Here is a 24,798-nt window from a genome sequence, read left to right on the forward strand (position 1 = left end):
AATATACCTTTTCCTGTTTCAAGAATCCATGTTTTTATTTTTAGTTTAACAGTTTTTTTCTTCAAATACGATTTTACCATATTCTGTAATTCTTCTGGTATCATGTTATATAATTTAGGACCCAAATAATAGAAAGTATGTTGTCCGATAGTTTTATTGCACTTAGGAACTTGTATTCTGATATTTTTAGTTCTTGTCTGGTAAGAATATTCTGGTGGGCATATTAAATCTTTGTTTGAGTACATATAGATGAGAAGTTTTTGTCCATATAACTGCCTTATATCGCATACTTGACTTATCTCATATAGATTGTCAAAGGGTAACTGATGTTATTTTTGTATATGATTCTTAATATCCATCTCTGTAAGACGTTTAGTTTTTCTAGATGTGAATCGTATACTCCTCCCCATCCAAGGATGCCATAGGCTAGGGGAGACTGAACCAAAGAAAAGTAAATGATTTTCTGATGATTTATATCCAGAAACTGATTCAAGAATCTGAATCTTTCCAAAAGGCCTCAATTTATTGACAAGACTATTGATATGTAGATCCCACCGTACATGTTGATCCATGGTAATTCCCAAGTACTTTACTGTTGTGACTTCTGGAATATGTGTGTTTGAGTCGATTATTAGATTTCCTAGATTTGGTAAGTGACTTTTATATGAGACAAAAGACATGTACTGTGTTTTATCGACATTTAATGTGAGCCTATTTAACTGAAACCATTTTTGAACCATTGAAAAATCACCCTCCGACGTGTAAAATATAGCAGTATCATCAGCGAAACTGATAATACTACCCCTTGATTCAAATTCCAACAGACTGTTTATATAAACGCTGAATAAAAGAGGTCCAAGTACTGTTCCTTGGAGAACACCAAATATTATTGCTCTCATTTGACTGACACTGTTATTCAAAGATACTTTGAATAACAGTGTCATTTCACTTCAATTCACTTCAACATAGGCCAACACGTCTACTTCTTTTTCTTCACTGACGATGATGTTATTGGCATTTTCTTCTGGTTCATTTAGCATTTTTCTTTCCAGAGAGGGATGGCGACGATTAGGGAACCTCTGAGCATAAATTCGAGCTGCATCAGTTGCATTCTCTTTTGTTTCTCCGTAAATTAGCAACATATCAATTTTCTCGTTTCTAATATAATTTGCCATATCTAATTATAAAGTACACAAAAGTTAGGAATCACACGTTAAAAGGTAAGACCTCGTTAATCCTTAGCTCGCACAAGTTTCTACTTTTGAGGATTGTCGTTCGTAGGGGTGCGACAGCTGGTTAACGGAAAAACAGATTTTAAACAGATTTTTTAAACAGAAACAACAAATAAATTTTTAAATGTGACAGCATATTCATTAGCCTATTTGTTTAGGTAGTCCTAACAACAGTTTCGATTGTTTGTCACGGATAACTAGAATAACAGGACTAAGTGCATAAGTATCCCGAATACGTATTATTTGTTATTAGGTATGATCGTTTCTTGCAATTATTCAGAAAAATAGAAAAAATAAAGTGAAAGTGTGTAGCATCAAATTATTCGTAAGAAAATGATCTTTCACAAAAAGCCGACGAGCCACCCCCTTTTCATTTGAAAAAATCAAGTTAGCTGAAAAAATTAATATTTGCGACTGTGAAATAATTCTTAAAACGACTGTGAAGTCACAAGCCTCAAAGTTGTAGTTTTCACATGTTACTTGATCAAGAATGAAGCAATTTACACGATCCATGGCATTCTAGATCAAAACATGAAAATTGGAATAAATATGATTTTATTTGTCAAATATTGACAAGTGGAGTATTGTTGGATTTAGAATATCATTATCGATCGAATTAAGTGGAAATATATAGGATGTCAAATTTCCGGTCGAACCGGAAGTACGGTAAAGCAAGTAAATATGTCAAAAAATGTAAATTGAGCTATAATACACAGCCCCCAAATTTTGTTTTTCTATCTCCAATAATAAAAAAGTTATAGGGGTGAGCCATCGTAGAGAATCACCCGGTATATAAATTTACTGGTAATATAATATATTTCAATTAGAATAATTTGGGTGAATATTTAATTTTCGTTAATATTTATAATTCAAATTGAAATTAAAAAGTTTTTTTCATAACCATTATTTAAATTCAGATAAAAATGTAGAAAATACTGAATCACTTCAACTCTCGAGATAGTCTTGAACTCTTCAACTGAAAATTATAGTTAGGGAAATATTCTGGAGTTTTTAAAGTAGATCAACGTTCTCATGAACGTGGAAAAAATATTTACGAAAGAACTTCTTGGCTTTCTACTTCTACAAATTTATATTCTAATATGTGGAAAAGTTTCAGAGAAAGAAATAAATGATTATTTTCAAAATAAACTCTTTACAGAGTTGTGTAGACCATGCACACAGAGGTTATTTTCAAATACAAACTGAGAGAAAAAGTCAATTCCAAAGAAGTACTTTCAAACATATGAACATGGAATTGCACGAAAATATCTTTTTTCTATTCTATTCTATATTGGGTCATTATACTCTTAAGTCAATTATCAACGAAACCGCCTTCACTAGAATATGAAATATTTAAACGAGGACATCCTGTTTCTGTAATATTTGCCAAAAATCACCTTTTTCAAGGGTCAATATTTTACATCGTCGTTCAATCAAATCTCTAGAACAAACCAACTTATTAGAGTCCGAACAGGTGGGAGACAAGGTTGATTTGTAAATCGTAAGTACGTATATAAATCCACCGTTGTACCAGCATTAACTGAAGTGATTTTTCTTTCGATCAACTAACTTCAGTGTTTTGTGCACAGTTCAATATGAAAATAACAGTAAGTAAATGTTTTCTATGGGAAAACACTTCAAAACATCGAGAAAATACAATAACGCTAGATTTGAATAATTTCAATGAATATACCTACATATTCGCAAAATAATAATGATTTAAATTTATAGGCACTCAATATTTTTCATACCAATATTTCAAGCCTATAAAGAATAATTAATCTGAGACAAAATATTTTTCGGGGACATCATGCAGGACCCAATTGAGCAATGAAAGCCATAGCGAAAATGTTTTCCTAATTTTTGATGGCAAATCATCTCATTTAGATATATTATTTTTCTTTCTTTTGGTACGAAAATATTCTCTCACATATTATATTTGATGGTGCATCTGTGAATTTTTAGTTCAGAAAAGTGAAGATATTTGGAATTTTTGGAAATTTCGAAACATCATGCAGTACCTAATTGGGCAATGAAAGCCATAGCGAAAATGTTTTTCCTAGTTTTTGATGGCAAATCATCTCAGTTAAAAATGAATTTTTTTCTTGTTACGAAAGTATTATTACACATTGTATTGAATGGTAATACGTACATTTGTGAATTTTTATTTCAGAAAAGTAAATATATTTGGCATTTTAGGAATTGACGAGTGCAATAAAATTCAAATATCAATGACCCTCTCATTGTTATTCTTAGTCACGATTTGGTATTGGACCAAGTTTATCTTGTGCGCATTATAAGGTGATATTTTACAAAATATAGTTGTGTGTTCCAAATTACATGATAAAGTCAAATATTTTCGTAGTTATTCAAATTTTATGTTGAGGAATCTCTGTCTAAAGCCTGTTTTTGGATTATCTCATTGCTTTTATCTGATTAAATAAGTTTTATATTTTCATAGTTTGATTTTTGTGTGTTGTACTAACTACGAAACAAACATGTTTTATTTCTTTGACTAGATATAGATTCATTGACACGGCATAAGACATTTTTATGAACTTTTTGAGTCGTCTATGGAATAGGTATCTAATCTGATAGATTTCACTTCAAGATTTCATAGGAAAGTAGCTAATTTAACCCCGATACTATAACTGCTAAATAAATCTGGTTGGCAATATGAAGTAAGCTTTTACATGTAGATTGCGTAGAGGGTGTTCAATAACTTAATTTTTTTTTGTTCAATACCAGTCTCAAAAAACTATCATTACGAAAATTTCTACTTTTTATATTTTCAATAGAATTGGTCACCTGAAGATATATTGAATACCTTCGTACTTATATCACCCAGAGGGTTGTTTTTGATTTAGAAATTTGATCAGATGAAAATAAAATATTTTTAGACACCAAATTTGTGATTAACGAACCCATAGTGTTCCTCATATTCTGAGAAAGTGCTCTTTATAGAAGTACACATATTGAAAAAATATAATGTTTCATTTGGAAAATTTGAGTAAAACTGTTTGATTTTGGTCGAATTATTATTTGACATTGAAAAAAATTATTGTTTCAGAATATCCTTGAGGGCAGCTGAATAAAACAGTATTTGACTTCATTTTTGATAAATTCGAATGTGAAAAGCAATATATGACATTTCAGTTGAAGTAACAACATGAATTTCATATGTCACACTTCTACTCGGTATAATGTAGGTGTATGTGAGTAATTTAAAAAAGTCCAATGCATTGATATCTTAAACTTCATCTCCAACTTCAAACAATGGAAGCTAGAAGTAACATTTAAACATTTACCCTTTGTATATAAATTTCCATTGTAAAACATCCAAATAATTCCAAGGAATACTATATAGTATTTTTTGTGCGTTATCAACTTTTAGGTTATTAGCCGTCTATATAGTATTTATTTATATTTAATTCATTGTTTTATACTAATTTTTTCTGCCCTGAAGAAGCTTCCTATTAGAAAGGCAAGCTCGGCAAGGTGAAGCAAAGTTTTCATTTTGATTTTTCACTGAGAGACCCCGTTAATCCATTTTCCTGAACGTTTCTCGAGTCGCTAAGACAACCCACTCTATATAGACAGTTGGGCAGTACCGGGTAAGCGGTCATCAATTAACAAACCGTGAAAAGCCAACTATCAAAATCACAAAAAATTATACTCTCTTCTAAAAATAAAATAAAAAAATTAGTACACTCTTCCCTAAAACAAAAATATTAGTCTTCTTGAAGATTATAAATTACAATTACAAATTGATAATTCATATCTTAGAAAGCTCCTTATGAAAATAAAATCCAATACTAGCAATTATACAAATTTTAATAAAATCAGCAGAAATGTATGTAATGATAACTCACCTACCAATTCTTCTTGTAAGTCTCTAACTAATCTTGAGAATTTATCTTCAAATATCATAAAAAAAATTTCATATTGAAGAATATATCAAAATATGCCAAAAAAATATTGATATTTCAAAGAATTTGAATACTAAATTGAAAAATTAAACACATTGTCCTAAAAAGTCAAACATAATTCATAACAATTGAAACTTGGATTATGTTGACACAGTATTATACCAACAGTGATATAATGCCCAATAAGAAATCATGTGCATTAGCACAACATCCTATGGATACAGGACATAAACCAAATTATACTGATATTAAAATTTTACATGCAGAAAAATTATTTCCAGGCAACTTTGTTTCAAAATGGTCGAAATTAATATGTCTTCTGAACTAACATTGAGAATATTCACAATTATTTACCAGAACTACACCAAAAACCTAATAATCTTGGAATCCTTGGAATTGAATATTTATTGGGAAATAAAGTTTTTGGCTTTCTACTACTCCATCTTGATACGAAAAAAGGAGGATGAGGGAGTCTTCCAAAGAAAGGAAGGAAGTAACTCTATACATGGATGTGTAGATCATGCAAAGAAGTATCTTTCAGACACAAACTGAAACAAAGTCCTCCTGAAACAGCTACTTTCATATAAACATTGAATTTTACGAAAGAAAAAATTCTTTCGAAACAAATACTTCTATATGAACACTGAATCATACAGAAGATACTTTTCTCTACTCAGTTTGTATTTCAAACATTCGTTGTGGAATAAAAATCAGATATCATTCACATGAGTTCATATAGAAGTATTTGTTTCGAAAGAATTTTTTCTTTCGTTTAATTCAATGTTTATATGAAACTAGCTGTTTCAGGAGGACTTTCTTTCAGTTTGTGTCTGAAAGTTACTTCTTTGCATGATCTACACATCCATGTATAGAGTTACTTCCTTCCTTTCTTTGGAAGACTCCCTCATCCATCTTTTTTTTTGTATCAAGATGGAGTAGTAGAAAGCCAAAAACTTTCTTTCCCAAAAATTAATCACTCCTAAAAAATATAACCCCTTCAATTTGAATAATTATCTTGAAGCTTTTTAATAGATCATTATCACGATTTCCTTTTCTTCAACTCGCAAAAATTTAAAGAGACTATTAAAAAATGGCATCTCTTAAAAGGGCTATATTAATTTTTTGCTCGAGATTTTTCTGTTAAATTGAATGTACTTCATTTCCTCATCCTGTATCACCTTATTAAATTGTAATCTCAAGTACCAATACCATTCTTGAGTTTTGAAATTTGAACTTCATAAAAGTATTTAAATTTTATAGAAAATAAATATAATTATCTGAGATCAGCTTTCTCCTTTCTACGAATGACAACCCTCGGAAGGCGACACGTGTGCAAAAGATTACCGGGGTCTCACCTTTTAACGTGCGATTCCTAACACGGGTTAAACGATAAACAGTGAAAAACGATTGCCCGATCGTGGGGCTTGAACTACCGTTCTACATAGCAATCAACTGGATGAGTAGGATATGCAGCAATCACACCAATCCCACCGGCTGCCGGCTCAATTAAGTAACGAAACATTTTAGAAAAATTTAATCAGAAACAACTCTCAGAACTTTAACAGGAACTTGATATAGGTACTGCTTTAATCATGCTGATTTTGCATAGACCAAATCCCATTTCATAAGCTGTTATGTCAACATATCAGTAGGTCGTTACACCAGTTTCGTTTTTGTCTATCCGTGTGATTAGTTTTTGAATTATCAATTCGTTAACCCACTTATATTCGAAAAGACAAAAACGAAAGGTTTTCGACGTGAATTGACAATTACGGAATCAGTTGGAAATCCTGTATTCAATCCGGTTATTATTAGCAGTTCACAGAAACAAGGAAGTTACGTGTTCTCTAGATCAAATATTACTTACACTTAGGCAGGAGGTGCGTTTTTACTGCAAATTGCTATTGAAAGATTCACTTTTTCACGCAGCTTCAAGTTTAATTGCAGATAATTCCATCTGTTATTGGATCATTTCACACAATTACGCTATGTCATGTGGGTAATTTTTTAATAGCAAACATTTTTCATTACTCATCAACTACACCGCTTATACCTTTCATTAAATATGACTCAATAGACCACACCCATGATGGTTTAAGAACTCTTCTTAATTGATTACAAGTTTTCTTTTAAACATTCTGAAAAAAGTCAATAATGAATGAAATGGTTTGGAAGGAGACGTGCTTTTTCGGGTATTATTCCGTTTAGTTAAACCAGCTCACTAGGCTAGCAGTCTCTGATAATAAAAATGATCATAATAATAATTAATAATCGATTCTATTGCCAGAAAATCACAAACATATACATATAATAAAGTGAAAAAGAAAAAAAACAAAATATACATGTCTGACAAAAGACAGAGTTCATGCTTTCTCAGCAAGAGTTAAAAAGCAGCGATCTTTCACTCAACCTACAAATTGATTCCAAAAACATTTTTTAACACGCTTTTTTATTAGCTTCACCTGTATGTATGTATGTTTGTAACTCTCCTTTTCATTTCATATTTATTTCCGTTTGAATGCTCGGGATCTTTATTTGACAGAATTATCGACATTATTGCTTGATCTATTCTCGGGCAGATGGCGCTGTACGTAACCTCCTTGATATAATTCGAACTCAGATTACATGTATCATTTCTTGGGAAAGAAAGTTTTTGGCTTATATATATATATATATATATATATATATATATATATATATATATATATATATATATATATATATATATATATATATATATATATATATATATATATATATATATATATACAGAGAAAAGCATCTTCTGTATAATTCAGTGTTCATATAAAAGTATTTGTTTCGAAAGAATTTTTTTCTTTCGTGTAATTCAATGTTTATATGAAAGTAGCTGTTTCAGGAGGACTTTCTTTCAGTTTGTGTCTAAAGTTACTTTTTTGCATGATCTACACATCCATGTATAAAGTTACTTATTTTGAAATTGATTACTTCCTTCCTTTGTTTTTTGTATCAAGATGGAGTAGTAGAAAGCCAAAAACTTTCTCTCCCAAAAAATTAATCACTCCTAAAAATATAACCCCTTCAATTCATGTATCATTTCATTTGAAATAAGTATTTTTTATTACCACGCCCGTCTGCTACCTTATTTGTTACCCTCCTTTGCGGGCCTGCTGCCTTCCTTGGGTTTGGTAGCTGATTTTCAGGCTCCCTCTCGGAATCGGAAAATATCAATGATTGATCTCAAAGGTTAGATGAAATAAATATACTTGTGATACACTGTTTGGAACCTTTGGTGTAGTAATGAATATTATTGGAGTTTTTTCCCAACACCAAATCATCATCAAAGAGCAAGACTAAATTGTCTTCCTCTTGAAGATGATCACTTGGTGATCGAAACACGTGTCGAGGTGTTAATGAAAAAAATAACGATTTGGTGTTGGGAAAAAGCTCCAATAATATTCAAAATGGATATAGTTTAAAAAGACTAAAAAACACGCTTTTATAGTATACGAAACTAAACAATGAAAAATAAGTATCGTTTAAGAGAACTAAAAAACACGCTTTTAAAGAACATCGAACTAAAAAGTTGTTTTTTTTTAAATGAGTTAAAAACAATAACGAACGAAAAATACTAAGTAGTATTATTGTGAAAAAAGCGTGAGCGCTTTGTGCCTTATTTTTTATAAATCAAGTGCCCGTCGCTTTTTTCACAATAATACTGGTATTTTTCGTTCGTTATTGTTTTAAGCTTATTTGAAAAAAACTATTTTTAACTATTTAGTTCGATGTTCTTTAAAATTTCTACTTCAGGTTGAAACAGTGTATGGAAATGAATCCCTAGATGGTCAAATAATAGAAAAAGGAAGAAAAAACAAATGCTAAGATGAAAAATAAATGAACTTTCCTAATAGATATATTTGAGTTTTATGTGACACCTGCAAATACATTTAGACACAGAAAGGTAATAATAATTATATTGTTGAAAATTACATTGATGATATCAGCACAGTAATAAATCATTTGAAAAAATTGGTTTAAACCATCAAATAGAATCTGTTTCATTTTTTTTAAAGAATGAATTGACATTTGTTTATTTCAGATGACTAATAATAATAATGAGCCTAAATAAGCCTGATGTAGTCCTTTTCGACCACCAAAGCAAGACAATATCTGTCGTGTAGTTTACAGCTCCTGGCGAGACGAATATCATCCAAAAAGAGGAGGAAAAACGGATAAAATATCGGGATTTTCTCTTCGAACTCCGCAGACTCTATCCAGACCACTCTGGCAAGATGGTTGTTCTGATTATTGGAGTCCTTGGTGGAATGATCTGTTTTTCCGTTAAATCTGTCCTGTCCTCTCTACTCTCGAATCTTAAAATCATACCGCACTGAGGCAGAAATCTTAGCCGGACAGATACCAAAGGCTATCATTCTTGTCTCACTGCCCTTGCTCAGGGCACATGATTATCGGACCCAATGATCACTTACCCCACGGTGTGGGGAGTGGTCATTGGTTGATAATGCTGGCGCGTCCTCCCGAATGTATCGGGGTTTCGGAGGATAGGGCCTATTTCCGGAAATACTCGAATTTTTCAAGTTTCAAAACAGTGAGTGAAAAAGAGTGAAAAAATTCTCAATTACATCCTATGTGATGAGAACGAATTTTCTTATTTATATTTTAATTGGCCTAGAATTGATAAAACAATGAGAGGAATAGATTTTTTGAGGTCAAACCACAAGCACTACAGGAAAATCTTTAAGGCCCTCTCAGAGAGGTGCCTGTGCGAAAGTAGCGATTCACATTGAATTTGAATCGCTGAAAATTAAATCCATTTGGATAAACGTTCTCATGAAGTCTATTTCTCATAAACACAGTTCTCCAGATGAAAGGGTTCTTGAACAGTGAAGTTCGAGGTGTACTGAGATGAACCTCGATCAGCAACAGTCCGTCGCGTATTTCTGATATGTACCGCTCTTGGTGGAATCAAATGTGCCAAGTCACTTGAACAATTCCCGTGAAAGGATTCATAGAAGAGAGAAAAATCTCCAACCCTTCTTCGATGTTCCAGGCTATCAAGGTTGCACGTTATATTTGTGTCTCCAATCAGGCGAATGGCTCTTTTTTGAATGGAATTCAGCAACTTCAGGGTATGTAGGGGACACAGCTCCATGCATGAGAACAATACTCCAAAGATCAAAAGTTGCTGAGGTGTGTACAAACTTCTGGTTCGGAACAGTGTTTCATGCTTTTGAGAAGCAGCCTTTGCAATTCTAGCGACATGATTGTGCCAAGACATATTGGTGTCCATTTTAACCCCCAACAAACTTATTGGAGCAGAAAACGGAATTGTCTGACCTGACATTATTATGAATGAATAAATCCGTTTATTTAGGAAATCCTGATATACATACAATAATAATAATAATAAATCAGTAAACAATAATAATATGTCCTTAAACAACAATAATAATAACTAATAACTAGAGTCATACATATGACTGTAACCTAACAATGTTGAGAAGTAAAATAGAAAAGGAAACAAAATTCAAAGTTAACTAACTTAGATAAGACTATACTAACAATTTAAAACATACCGATACATGATAATAAATGTTAAGGTTTAAGACTACTGATGTTCTGCATCATTGAGTATTTTCCTACAAAATTGTGTTTGTTTTAATATAGTTGTTCAGTTTAGCTTTAAATATATAAATACTTTCGCTTTGTTTTATGTCTCTTGGTAGCTTATTGAAATGGTTTAAACCTTTATAAAACAATATTTTCATTGAGCTGGTTAATCTGCATCTTGGCAAGTGAAAAAGATAACTTTGTCTTGTCTCGTAGTTGTGAGTACTATCACGATAAGTAATGAATTCATCAAAATAAGATGGTAACATATTATTAATAGTCTTAAAAATAAATATCATTACTGATCTACACTGTTAAAAATGTATGTAAAATCACAAATATATTACAAAACAAATGACTACTTAAATTACAAATCAAAGTGTTGCCAATACAATATTCAACACGATTTGAGTAATTTCCCAAAAAATATTTGGCATCCTACTAAACTGAGTCGTGATTTTACAATCATCATCAAATAACCTTAAACTTATTGTAATTTTACCAAACCGTAAGTCAGTTCCGAAAGAAAGTTTTTCGAATTTACAAATATTATTTGTGAATTGATTCACTTTATTTTTTTGTAAAATTATTAAAAAAAAGTTGGAATTGGAACTAAAATGAAGTCATAAAATTTTACAAAAACTTTTAGTATTTTTAAAATTTGCTTTGTAACTGGGCCAATAGTTTCCATTTTTCTCACACGTATTGTAATTATACTGAATCGTTATTAAATTTTTCATAAAAAGTTTTCGAAATGTACAAATATTATTTGTAAATTAAATCACTTAATTTTTTTGTAAATTAATAAAATATTTCTGTAACTGGAATAACTATGAAGTCATCAAAATTTTACAAATACTTTCACTATTTTAACAACTTTTGTTTGCAAATTATATAGTGCTTTGTAATATGGCCAATAATTTTCATTTTTCTCACACGTATTGTAATTATACTGAAGGGTTATTAAATGTTTCATAAAAAGTTTTCGAAATGTACAAATATCATTTGTAAATTGAATCACTTACATTTTTTGTATATTAATAAAATATTTTTGAAACTGGAATAACTATGAAGTCATCAAAATTTTACAAATACTTTCAGTAGTTTAACAACTTTTGTTTGCAAATAATATAGTGCTTTGTAATTTGACCAAAAATTTTCATTTTCATTACACTTATTGTAATTATACTGAACCGTTATTAAATTTTTCATAAAAATTTCTTGAAATTTACAAATATCATTTGTAAGTTTTCCACTGTAAGTTTTTGTGAATTGATAAAATATTTTTTTAACTGGAATTGCTATGAAGTCATTGAAAGTTTACAAATACTTTCAGTATTTTAACAACTTTCGTTTGCTAATTATATAGTGCTTTATGATTTCACAAAAAAATTTCATTTTTCTCAAACACATTGTAATTACACTAAGTCATTAGTCAATTTTCCACAAAACGTTTTCTAAATTCACAAATTTTATTTGGTGAATTATTTACATTTACTTTGATTTTTTTGTAAAATTATGAAATATTTTTCAAACTGAGATTATACTATGAAGTAACTTGAATTTTACAAATATTTTTAGTCATTTTACAACTTTCTTGTGCAAATTTCGTATTGCTTTATAATTCGGCTAAAAATGTTTTATTTGTCCCACACGTATTGTATTTAGCAATTTTTATGAGAAGTTTTCAAAATGTACATCGTTTATGGTGTGATATACTTCAATTAAAATTATAAATAATTGTTAGAATGGAAAGTACTATGAAGTAACGAAAATTTCACTAATGTTTTCATTACAATTTTCAGATTGCAAAAAAGTATATATCATTTATTGGTCGCAATGCGATAATCAAAGTTGTGATAGAAATGTGAGTTAGTATATAGTTATATAACTGAGTGGTTAATCACTAATGATTTTTGGTGTCAATTGAATCATGTATACTCGTATGAATAGAGATTCGGTTATCACTCGAAACAAATGAATATTTATGAATTTTAGGGAATTTCCACTGATTCATGCGTTTATATATCAGAAAAAAATCATTGCGAATTTGATTGGCGACAATATTTGAATTTTGTTATCACTAACAATCATTTGAGGAAATGGATACGATGAATGGAAGTTTAGCCTTGAATGAAAATTTTGAATATGAATTTTCAACATCAATCATTGGTATATTGCGATAGCTTGGGGGTGTTGACTGTAGTCGCAAGTTCGAATCGTAATCACGGTTAATTTTTTTTGTATTGAAAATCATTCGATCCTAATTTCTATCATTGTTGATAAAGCAATTTTTGTTCCATCTATTGGATTGTAATCATTTTTTTTTAACTTTACTATCCTATCAATTCTAATTTTCTGATGAATAACTTTGTGGTGATGGAAATTAAATGCATTATCATTAGTGTATTGTTTTATGTAAACATATTTCAACACGTGTTAGGGATCACGCGTTAGGGCACTGCGTACGCTGTCATTATTTATTTCAAATTGCCTTAACTTTTTTGACAGTATACTTTTGGTTCTTTTATCGAAAAAACCTTATTCCCACACCCTTTCCAAGTGAAAAAGGTACACTTCCTCAACAACGCTAGAGGTTATCGTTTTCTAAATATTTACAATTTTCTATATCGATGGATATTACTTAGCTCCTAAGGCGCTTAGTGAAGTTGCTGAAAACATTACAAGAACTATGAGTATGTGGTGGATTTCGTCAAAATAAACAACTTTTTCCTATAAAATGTTTATAGAAAAATCATTTGTTTAGTTTTTGTCATAAGCTTTTTGCAATTCATCAAACTTTATAGGCAGTATACCCGGACAGACGTCTCCTAAACTGATCATTATTGAAATGCCTAATCAATCCAAACTGAAAAAAATTCAAATATAATTATTCAATTAGAAAGTGCTTCATTTCGGAGTTTGTGAAAATAAAAATTTAGAAAAGTCCTGTGTTATTAATTAGGCAAATAAACATATAAAAATTAAACGAAACAACTATTACAACAACTGTTCAAAGTGACGACCTCCAACAGCAATACAAGCTTCTCCTCTCCTCATCAAATAATTCCGTACCCGTTGGAAAATGCCGGGAGTGTTTCATAGTACCTAAGCTATGATGCTATATGCGATCCCTCAACATTTCCTTGTTTTCAATGGGACTGGCATAAATTAGTAATTTGAGGTGTCCCCAAAAAAATCGACGGCATTGAGATCCGTAGACCTCGGGGGCCAATACTGTATGCCTCCTCTTCCTATCAATCATTGGGGATATGCTAGGTCTCATACATTTCTTGCTATCACACTAAAATGAGCAGAGGCTCCATCGTGCATAAACCAAGAGTGTATTCAGAGGCCAATGGGAACATCTTCCATGAGCAGGGAAAGCTCGCATTCCAAAAAATGTAGGCAAGCATCTCCATTCAAAGGTGAGGTAAGAAAATAGGGCCCAATTTAATGATCTCCAAGTATGCCTACCCATACATTGAAAGAGAATCTGTTTTGGAAATGAATTTGCGTTATCGCATGTGGGTAATCCCCATTTCTTGAAAAATTAGCCTCACTTGTGAAGAGGATTTTCGATTAAATTTGGGGATGTTGTTCGATTTTTCTATAGAGCCATTGAGGAAATTCGATACGTGGTTGGAAATCACGTAACGTAAGTGCCTGAATACGCTCAATATGATAAGGATATATAATTGCTGTTCCTTTAAAATTCTGTAAACGGTCATGTGACTCACATTTGAAGTTTGACTAATTTTTTTTGTACTTGTCTTTGAATGTTCACTAATTTCTTCGAGAATCACCTCCCCCTATTCCATACATCTTGTTGTCTGTGGCCATCCTACCGCAAAATTTCTTTCAAGGCTTCCAGTTTCGGAAAATCGCCGAAAAAGATTCGCAAATAACCCTGCACAAGAAGTCACGCGCTGGAGATGCAAAAACCAAATCAGCCACTTCAGCATTCGTAAAGTCGGACATGGTACAAAAAAATCACTTTATAAACTTCGAAGTGTGAATTTATCAATGAATAGTTGAAAATGTGACAGCGAACGATAAACAAACGTTCATAGCCTCCTCGATTTGATTAACTCAAGATTATATATACTTTTTCTCTTGAAAGCGTCTCAAGAATACGTCACTTGAATATCATTTTAACGTACTTATGTTAAATAAATACTTATGTTATGATAAATAAATAAGTACCATTCTGATCATTCCTATATTGATTTCAATTCAAGAGCCACCAGTAGACAGCTGTTTCAGCCTATTGGGCATCGTCAGTACCGGGCAGGCGATTCTCGATAGAAGACAAAATGTGAAAAACCAAGAAAAGTACTTAATAGAAATAAGTGCGTAAACGCAAGTGAGACATAAGTGAAACCACCTAATGGTGTGACACCCAATAGGCTGAAACAGCTGTCCTACCGGTGGCTCTTAAATTGAAATCAATATGGGAATGATCAGAATGGTACTTATTTATTTATCTTTTAATTTTCATGGAATTATTTTCCAGCAGCTTGACTGCATTAACTTTTCTCGATTTCATATATAAATATAAATTTTCATGGAATTATTTTCCAGCAGCTTGACTGCATTAACCTTTTTAGATTTGATATATATATATATATATATATATATATATATATATATATATATATATATATATATATATATATATATATATATATATATATATATATATATTTATATATATATATATATATATATATATATATATATATATATATATATATATATATATATATATATATATATATATAATTTTAATAATTTCAATAACACATAATTTTAATATGTTCCTTATGAAATGTTTTTTTAAAATCATATCTAACCCTAATAATTGAATAATAATCAATAATCATTTCTATTATTATCATTATCAGTGTTATTATACTCAGGGTAATTATTCACTGAACACATATATCCTGAAAAAATCGTTGCAGGCCCCATTAATATTTCAAGTCGATTGGGTGTCAATACTGTTTTGTTTTGGCGGTTACGCGTCCAGCCCCGCTAGAAATTGTCTAGACACTTTTTTTTTACATTTCAGGAGTAAGGAGTAGGTATGTATTATAACATATTCAGTGTCAAGTGTAACAGTGCCGAGAGAGGAAGGATCCAGACACATATAAGTCGAAGTTGTAAGCATTGCTTGAAGAATTACATTTATTTGATTTCTGTGAATTAAAACTGTCTCTTTTGTTTTCCCGTGAATAGTGCATGTGAATCTTTTGCTCAAGTAAGGAATCGATTATAGTCAATAGTAAAAATTTAAATCAATAAAATATAAAACTCTTCAAGATCTTTTAGAAATAAAGTCATTCCATGTAATTATTTAATAATATGTTTCAGATTGTTATGGTATCCATCAGTTTTCAATTTTAACGTAAGTTTACTAACTTAAGTTACAAATACTATACTTTATGTTAACAAATTGATGAATTTATAGAAATGTGATTTTCTAAAAAGTTTTTTAATTTTTTCGGCAGGAGGAATTAACTGATGATGAGTTACTCGAGAAGGTGCCTGTTTCAATTCCCGTATTGATGGTGAGAGATGCGTAAGAATTCCATATTTCTATAAAGTTAGTTCCTTTTAACTATCGAGTAAGTTTTATCAAAATTAATGTATGTTTGAAGGTGTTTCACAATGTTTCATTGTGAATTTCATCAATTCGGACTTCCACTGTCTAATATGATATAAAATGATTTGATCCCTGAAAGAACAAATAAAAATGAAAATTAAAATAAATAGCTGAAAATAACAATTATATTGAGCAAAAAACCATGGAATGGAATTACAATGAAATAATATAAAAGCAACAATTGAAAATTGAACCATTAATATGGAATGAAAAATTCAAAAATTTCAAGCCAAGTTACTTCACGACGTTTCGAATGTCAGTATCCACAATCGATTTCGGCTAATGAGTCATCACCCAAAGACGATTGTTGATACTGACAGTCGAAACTTCGTAAAGTAAATTGGCTTGAAATCTTTTAATTTTTATTTTTTCAATTGTTCACTTTTCAATTTTTTGCTTAATTTTTATTTTATTGTAATCTGCTTTCAGGTTTTTTTTGCTTTTTATTTGTTCTTTCAGGGATTTCAAATGATTTTATATCATATTAGACAATGGAAGTATGAAGTAATGAAATTCAAAATTATTGTACTTGATATTTCATAAAATTCACCTATTTTTAGAAATAATTTGTATATGAAAAAGTTGAATTCATTTGATTAAAAATAATCAATAACAATGATAATGTAACAATAATAGTCTGAAATATTTTATATATATTTATCAAATATTTTTTTTAGGAAAAGATTTACATGACAGTGGAAATGTATACATGTGGTATTTGAAATAAAAATACATGCTCCTTCATTTCTTGATGGAATGTTGGCTACATTCCTGTGCTATCACGTTTTTGGCTTCGCATATCCCCCATGAATTGGTGGAACAATTGAAGCAATTTAACGGTGAGTGTTAAAAACTGCTTTCTCTAGATTTTTGATAATTCCAATTTTCTCTTTTGTAAACAGCTTAAAAAAAGTTTGAAATCAGTTTTAATTTTCATTTTTGGATTAATTAAACTCTACATTTCAAATGCTCTTACTGTTGACAATTGATTTTAAAGATAATTCATTTTCGCTATCTGAATAATTGAAGTTTTCAATCTAAAGCGATTAATAATTTGTTTGTACATATTTCTTGCGAAAAAGCTTTATATAAGACTTTATAGATACTGCACTGATAAAAAACATCACTTGAATCATGTTAATTTTGTCTCAGGACAATTTATATTATTCAATTTTGTTTTCTCTTTTGCTTGCGATTGATTTGTAAATGACTTCGATTTTAGATTTTTTCTGGAAATTTGTCTTCCCAAACGTACAAAGCGGGACGGAAAAAGGAAAGCAACCAATATCCATCCTAAAGTCAGCAAGCTGAAGAAGCAATCGAGTCATGTATTGCTGATGAATCGCATTAAATTATTATTTTAATATAATTATGTACTCTTTATGTTATACATACCTACATACTACATAATTATCATTCATTAATACGATGTGATTTCTATTTTGTATAATACTTGTTATAATCTTTAATTTTTTACTATGCTTATTATTACTATTCGACTGCATTACTCACTTATCTTAATTTTTACTTTTTACCTAATGTATATTACGTTGAGTTTGAATTATAATACAATATAATCAAGTATGAGTTTTATTTATATAATGTAGACTAAATATCCTACATTGAATGAAATTTCATTTGTTGATTTTAAAGTGATTTTATCCAATAAACTGTTTTTTTGATCAAGAAAATGATGAATTATTGTTTGGTATCTAGATAAGAAGCCTATAAATCGCACTTCTCATTCAACAACTAAATTATTTGCAATATTATATTGCTAAGTTAAAACTTTGGATATATCCACTATTAATAAACATCTCTAATTAAATTGTTCAAGATCTTCAATTAGAGCACTACTATAAGTTCTGCAGTACAATAATATGCTTCATTTGTGAATCAGTAAAGAATTAAAAAAAAAAACTTATTTTAGAAAATCACAGTGTTCATATTTAGTGAATTCGCAATGCAGCATTTTAAAATTACAAATTTTTCCACTGAATTTGTTTAACAAAATTACAAAGTTTGTATTGTGATATTACAAAACAAACGTTCAATATATGTTTACTAAAAATGCAACCGATGTTTTATAATTTTTCAAAACTATGTTGAATTGAATGCGTAGTAAATTTGGGTTTCAGTATTTTAAAATTACAAATCAATTTTTACCGAATTTGCTTAACAAATTCACAAATTTTGTGTTGTAATAATAGAAAACAAACTCCCATCAAATGTTTACAAAAAAGCAACAAATTTTTTGTAATTTTCTGAAACTGTGTTGGACTGAATGCGTAGTAAATTTGCAATGTAGTTTCTTGAAATTACAAATCAACTTTTTCGAAATATGTTTAACAAATTCACAAAGATTGTGTTGTATTAATACAAAACAATTGTCCACAAAATGTTTACCAAAAAAACAACAAATATATTGTAATTTTTTAAAACAAAGTTCAATTGATTTCGGTAGTAAATTTACAATGCAGCTTCTTGAAATTGAAAATCATTTTCTACCAAATTTGCTTCACAAAAATACAAAGTTTGTATTGTAATATAACAATACAAACGTCACGTGTAAGTTTACTGAAAATTCAAAAATGTTTTGTAATTTTTCTAAATTGAGTTGAAATAAATCGTGTAGTGAATTTACAAAATGTGATTCTATTATTCAAAAAAATGTTATGCGTTAAAACTTCCAAAGCATTTTCTGTAAAATCAGTATAGAAATTTTTAACAGTGTATAGAACCTTTCTTGTATTGATAACCATTGTAATGCGTCGAGCATAAACTTTATGCTTGTATAATGATTACATTTTAATATGACTCTCATTCCACGATTTTGTAGTTTTTGTAAAGTCGAAATTTTGTTTTGATCACACCCATATAGTAATGTACTACAATATTCGAAATGAGGCTGAATGATTGTGTTATATATAGTGACCTTGGAAGAAACTGACAAATGATAAGAGATTAGAGTAAAAAAGTAAAGTTTCTTCGATATTTTTTTAGTTTTGTATTTGAAGTGTGCATCATAAGATAAACAGTTGTCTAACATGAATCCCAGGTATTTAATTTCGGTTACAAATTCAATTTTTTCTTTATTAATTTCCAAAGAATAGTAATTTATATTTATATGCTGTGGTCAGAATCATGGCTTTTGTTTTAGACACGTTTATATCCTTAGAAATATCAAAGGCCTTAGAAAAACGGCTCTTGATTCTCCATGTTTCTGGATTGCGTTATTCCAAATATGGGTGACATAATCCTGTTGATCTTTGTTTCCGAAAGCCGTATTGATAATACGCTCAATATGTTGAAGCCTTCCAAGTATTTGAGGATAGACAGACAGACAGACATAATTTATTTTATCATGTTATGTATACAATAAAAACATTTATGACAGGTCAAAAATGGTGGTTTACGACTTTCTCCATGATTTTTGAAATCACAGATAACAAAGCGACTGGTCTATAGTAATTTGGAAGAGTTTTCTTGCGCTTATTGGGAATTGGCTAAACGCGAACAATCTTGCAACAAAAAGGAAAAACCCTTTTCGTATAAGAAAGGTTGAAAAGTCTGCAAAATACTGGTGCGAGTTTCATTGCGCACTTTCTAAGTACGATTACGGGCACCAATGTAGGGTGTAGTTACGAAAACCAGAAATTAAACTGGAAAATAATCTGAGAATCAAATGGAACAGACATACAGTTATAAGAAAGAATTTGTCCTTATAATATTTCGATATTTTAACGAATTTGATATTAGGTGGTCATCAAAGAAATCCAACCATGTGTTATTTCCTAATCGAATTATTGTCATTATGTTTGTCTAATTAGATTCCTCCTTCAGAACGTCATTAGGAAGTATATCTTCATGTAGGCAATTTGCATTTCCTTCAATTAATAAACAATGGGTACGTATAACAAGTAGGTAAATAAAAAATATATATGTTTGTCCTTCTTTCCATGCATGATGTGATTAATTAATGATTAAATTATTCAAAATATGACAAATTCATTGTTGTCTATTTCATTGTATCTCCAGTACTTACGCGTGACTGAGAAATAAAAATGTAAAATAGATTTTCCCATCAACAAAGCAAAGAGCCTTATCCTTGAGGATAAGATCTGGAACCTAGTGAATCTTGGTGGAGACTTTGAGAGATATCCATGGATTTGAGATGACTGAGATGAAAAAACTCTATTTTTGGATTTCACTAGTTCGGACTTCCATTGTCTAGTATATAAAATGATTTGAAATCCCTGAAACAAATAAAAAAGAAGAATTAATAGTGAATAGCTGAAAATTACAATTATATCAAGCAAAAAAACTTGAAATGAAATAATAGTGAAATAAAATACAAGTAAAAATAGAGCAATTGAACAAAAAATAAAGAAATAAAAAATGAAAATAAAAAAGTTGAGAGATTCCAAGCCAAGTTAGTTCACGACGTTTCGATTGTTAGTATCCACAATCGTCTTCGGATGATGACTGGACTGATTCCTCCGAGAGATGACTGTTTATGGGTCGTTCGAGTACTTTCACTTATCCCCGCTTTCCATTTTTTTAAAATTTCATTTCAGATTTTTTTGCTTAATATAATTGTTATTTTCAGCTATTCATTTTTAATTCTTCTTTTTTAGTTGTTTCAGGGATTTCAAATCATTTTTATATATTAGACAATGGAAGTCCGAAAATTCATCATGAAACATTGTCAATCGTCTTCAAACACTGAATTTTTATGTTTTTTCTCTCCGATACTCCACATAATTCAGTTATTTATCAGAAGTGTCGATCTAATTATTTGTTTTCGTAAGTCAGAATGTAAAGTGAGAGTTGATTAAAGACTATAATCAGAACGACTAGACTTTAATGCTAATAAAATTGCAGAAAGCTGAATTTTTCATAAGCCTTTATTATAAGAAACATTCTTTGAAATTTAAATTGAAAGGAGTATATTTGTAGGGGAGATCAAATTTTTGGTAAAGAAACGTTTTTGACTTTCTACTTCTCCATTTGGAAAAATCTTCCAAAAAAAAAAAGAAATAAATGATTTCAAAATCAACTCTTCACAAAGATGTGTAGATCATGCAAAGAAGTGACTTTCAGACAAAAACTGTAAGAAAAAGCCATATCGAAACAACTACTTTCATAAATATGATAGAACTGACCGATATTCCATGAAAATCCATCATGACGTATTCAACTTTTATGTGAAATTCCTCCTTGATGGTTTACAAAACCGTGACACGTGTTTCGCTATACAATAGCATCTTCAGGCGTCACAATACTCCATGTATTATATATTGTAGATTGGATATTGTGCATTGTATGTTATTGTATAGCGAAACACGTGTCGCCGTTTTGTAAACTGTCAAGAGGAAATCCCACATTGAAATGTTTTCTTCAATACGTTAAACTACTTCCATGTGAACACTGAATTATATAAAAAAATTTTCGAAACTACTACTTTTATATGAACTCTAAATATTCACAGGATTGCTAGACAATAGGAGGGATACTATTTATATTTCGGGGATAGCAAATAATGACAAACATTTTTAAATGAAAATGGCTTATTGTTTTTCGAAATATTCCCCTTGATGATCAGTTGAGGAAGTAAAGAAAATTGTTTACATTCCATGCCTGTTTCAGATGTTTTATGATTTTTCAATTTCTAGAACTTTGTAGACTAACAGTTTCGCTATAGATGAGACTGCCTACTGATGAAACTGTTCCTTACTTTGAAATCTGAGTACTTTCAATATTCACCTCAAGAAAAACATGGAAAGATTCGAGATGACAGCAAGCAAGTGAAATTAAATGCTGATAATAGTAGAAGAACACAGACATGGTTGATATGTCAGATTTCAACACAATAATGTCCAGCCATACAAAGCATTTAATCTTATCAGAATCCCCTGACAAAGGAAGCTTTCTAGTAACTCTGAAAACTATTCCAGACTGAAATGGTACACACGTTAGCAGAAATTTGGTGCCATAGAATGTGCAAATTAGACCTTTTGAATATTGGTCCAGTATTTGGAGAGCCATGTTCCCAAGCATAATCTGAAACTGGCGGATTCAATCTACCAATCTGGTACGGAACCTGATTGGAAAATGGGTCTATGAGTAACATGAAGGCTATTGGAAAAATGAGGATACCATTCAATGCGAGGATCTGGATCACGAATGGCAAACAATCCAAATTATGCCTTGACTAATATGACATACGTGCAGCAAGGGACCTAAACAGACTAGTACAGTAAACAAGATGGTTGGAATGGGTGTCTTATTGTGGAAAAACGCGGAGACTCGGTAAAAACAGTTTCTCCAATTTTTTTATATCAGAAGTACCTACGCGTAAAACTGTAGGTGGCCATCACTTCATAGTATTCGGTAGCTCTTGAACTACACTTTCTGAAACAGTCTTCTACTTGAAGAGAGAGAGAGATTATTGTAAAAACACTTCTTGAGATTTTTCAAATCGTTTCAGTGAAAGAGCCCAGGAGGACCAAGATAAAAAAATGTCAAGGTTTTACCCATTGTTTCTTCGATTACCGTGGCGTAGTGCATTAGGAGTTCTTACCACATGATCGTACGGTCAATATTATATTGAAATTATGCGCCGCTTGCGAGAAACGATACGAAGAAAACGTCCAATATTGTGGAAAAGTGCTTCATGACTTTTACATCACGATAATGCACCAGCTCACTCTTCTCTGCTTGTTCGTAATTTTTTGGCCTAAAACAACACTGTAATCATGCCTTAGCCACCGTACTCACCAAACTTGTCCCCTGTGACAGCGTATTACAAAACCAATTTTTATATTACTCATGAATCTGTCATTTAGAATGAGTTCAGAGCCTGCATTATCGAATTACTGATGTTGTTCGAAAGACTCGGACCGGCTTCGAATATTTTTCTACGAATGAGAATGACCAACTCTATTTTTCAAAAACACTAGGTTAGGTTAGGTTACGTCCAAAGTGAGTGGGTCTATTCAACCTTCCACCGTAACCCGCAAGGGTTCATTGTGGCTCACACCTATTAGCAATCAACCAAATAAACCCAGCTTCTTAACGAAGCCGTTTAGTTTGTATGGTGAGAGGTCTTTCAGGTCATAATTTTCACATTTTTCGATAAATAACCGTTATTTTGTGGAAGTTTCAAAACCATTAAAAACTATGTTGATAATTTTTCGATATAATTAGAAGCATAATCGATTCAGGGATTCCTACATAGTTTTCAATATATTTCAATATATGACGTTGTTACATTTTATAATTTTTTTATTTCAAATGATGACCATTCGTTTTAATGTATCATTATAATCATTCACATGTTTTTTCCAGGTATTTTGCCTCTGTACAGTAATAGCAGCAGTAAACGCTGGTGGCTACGGTCTTCTCTCCACCAGCTATGGTGGCTATGGCAGTGGCTATGGCAGTGGCTATGGAGGTGGCTATGACTCCACATACTCAACAGGCTATGGCAATCACTATGGAGGAAGTGCTTACTATCCTGGTTATAAAGGCTACTCGGGATACGGTGGGTACTCTGGTTACAAGCCTGGCTACAGCGGATTGGGAGGTTATGGAGGATATGGAGGATATAGAGGTTACGACAACACATATGGAGGATACAGTGGAAGTAGCTATGGAGGGTATGGAGGTTTGGGAGGACTAGGAAGTCACGGAGGATATGGAGGATTAGGTGGACTAGGAGGGTACGGAGGATATGGAGGATATGGCGGATATGGAGGGTACGATGGCTATGGAGGGTCCAGCGGATATGGAGGCAGTAATTTCTTGGGTGGAGGATACAAGCCATATTATGGAACCAAAAGTTATTATAAGCGATAGTTTCAGACGTATCTTGATATTAAAATTATATCCACTAGAAGGGGTGTAAAATTCGATTAATAATATTTATTAATTTAAATGTCACAGAATAATGTGTAATATTTCATTAAATGTTTATGGTTTTATTATCTATCTTATTATTACTGACGAATCGTTGAAAGATTAGAACACATAATTGAAAAAGATGAGATGAAAAACAAAATATTTTTGTGATGATATTTTTCAGAACATTTTGAAATCTACATCATATTGATTATGGTTATGGATAACTATTATTCCACAAACCGGTAAACAATGTTGTTTTTACACTCAAATCATTTGACAAAGATTGTTTTTCTAAATTCAATAGGCAAGAAAACTATCATAAAAACATGAGCAATTCATGAACAGTCTAACCACAGAAAATCAGTTTTTCCACATTTTTATCAATTAATCGAATGAGTGCGTATATTGACGGGTATAATTTTGAAATTCCGAACACACCTAAGAAAATATGACC

The 24,798-nt window shown here is 30.8% G+C and overlaps 1 protein-coding gene and 1 long non-coding RNA gene across 3 annotated transcripts; both read left to right on the forward strand.

Annotated features, from left to right (window-relative positions):
• The first annotated feature begins 2,681 nt into the window (after positions 1-2,681).
• On the forward strand, positions 2,682-24,424 carry LOC111514361 (uncharacterized). The gene is made up of 2 exons (XM_074184703.1): positions 2,682-2,839; positions 23,790-24,424. Exons 1-2 carry the CDS (start codon positions 2,828-2,830, stop codon positions 24,297-24,299), a joined length of 522 nt encoding a protein of 173 aa, XP_074040804.1. The 5' UTR covers positions 2,682-2,827; the 3' UTR covers positions 24,300-24,424.
• LOC141486597 (uncharacterized) lies at positions 15,555-18,006 on the forward strand. Of its 2 annotated transcripts, XR_012467942.1 has the most exons (4): positions 15,555-16,181; positions 16,285-16,379; positions 17,117-17,278; positions 17,662-18,006. It is a non-coding gene; the product is annotated as an uncharacterized lncRNA (long non-coding RNA). The 2 variants fall into 2 exon arrangements; XR_012467941.1 differs by having other exon boundaries at positions 15,556-16,379.
• Positions 24,425-24,798: the final 374 nt, after the last annotated feature.

The sequence above is a fragment of the Leptinotarsa decemlineata genome, unplaced genomic scaffold (assembly GCF_025532065.1).
Source record: "Leptinotarsa decemlineata unplaced genomic scaffold, Ldec_3_MD MMD2_tig00026358_RagTag_RagTag, whole genome shotgun sequence".
NCBI classification, from domain to species: Eukaryota; Metazoa; Arthropoda; class Insecta; order Coleoptera; family Chrysomelidae; genus Leptinotarsa; species Leptinotarsa decemlineata.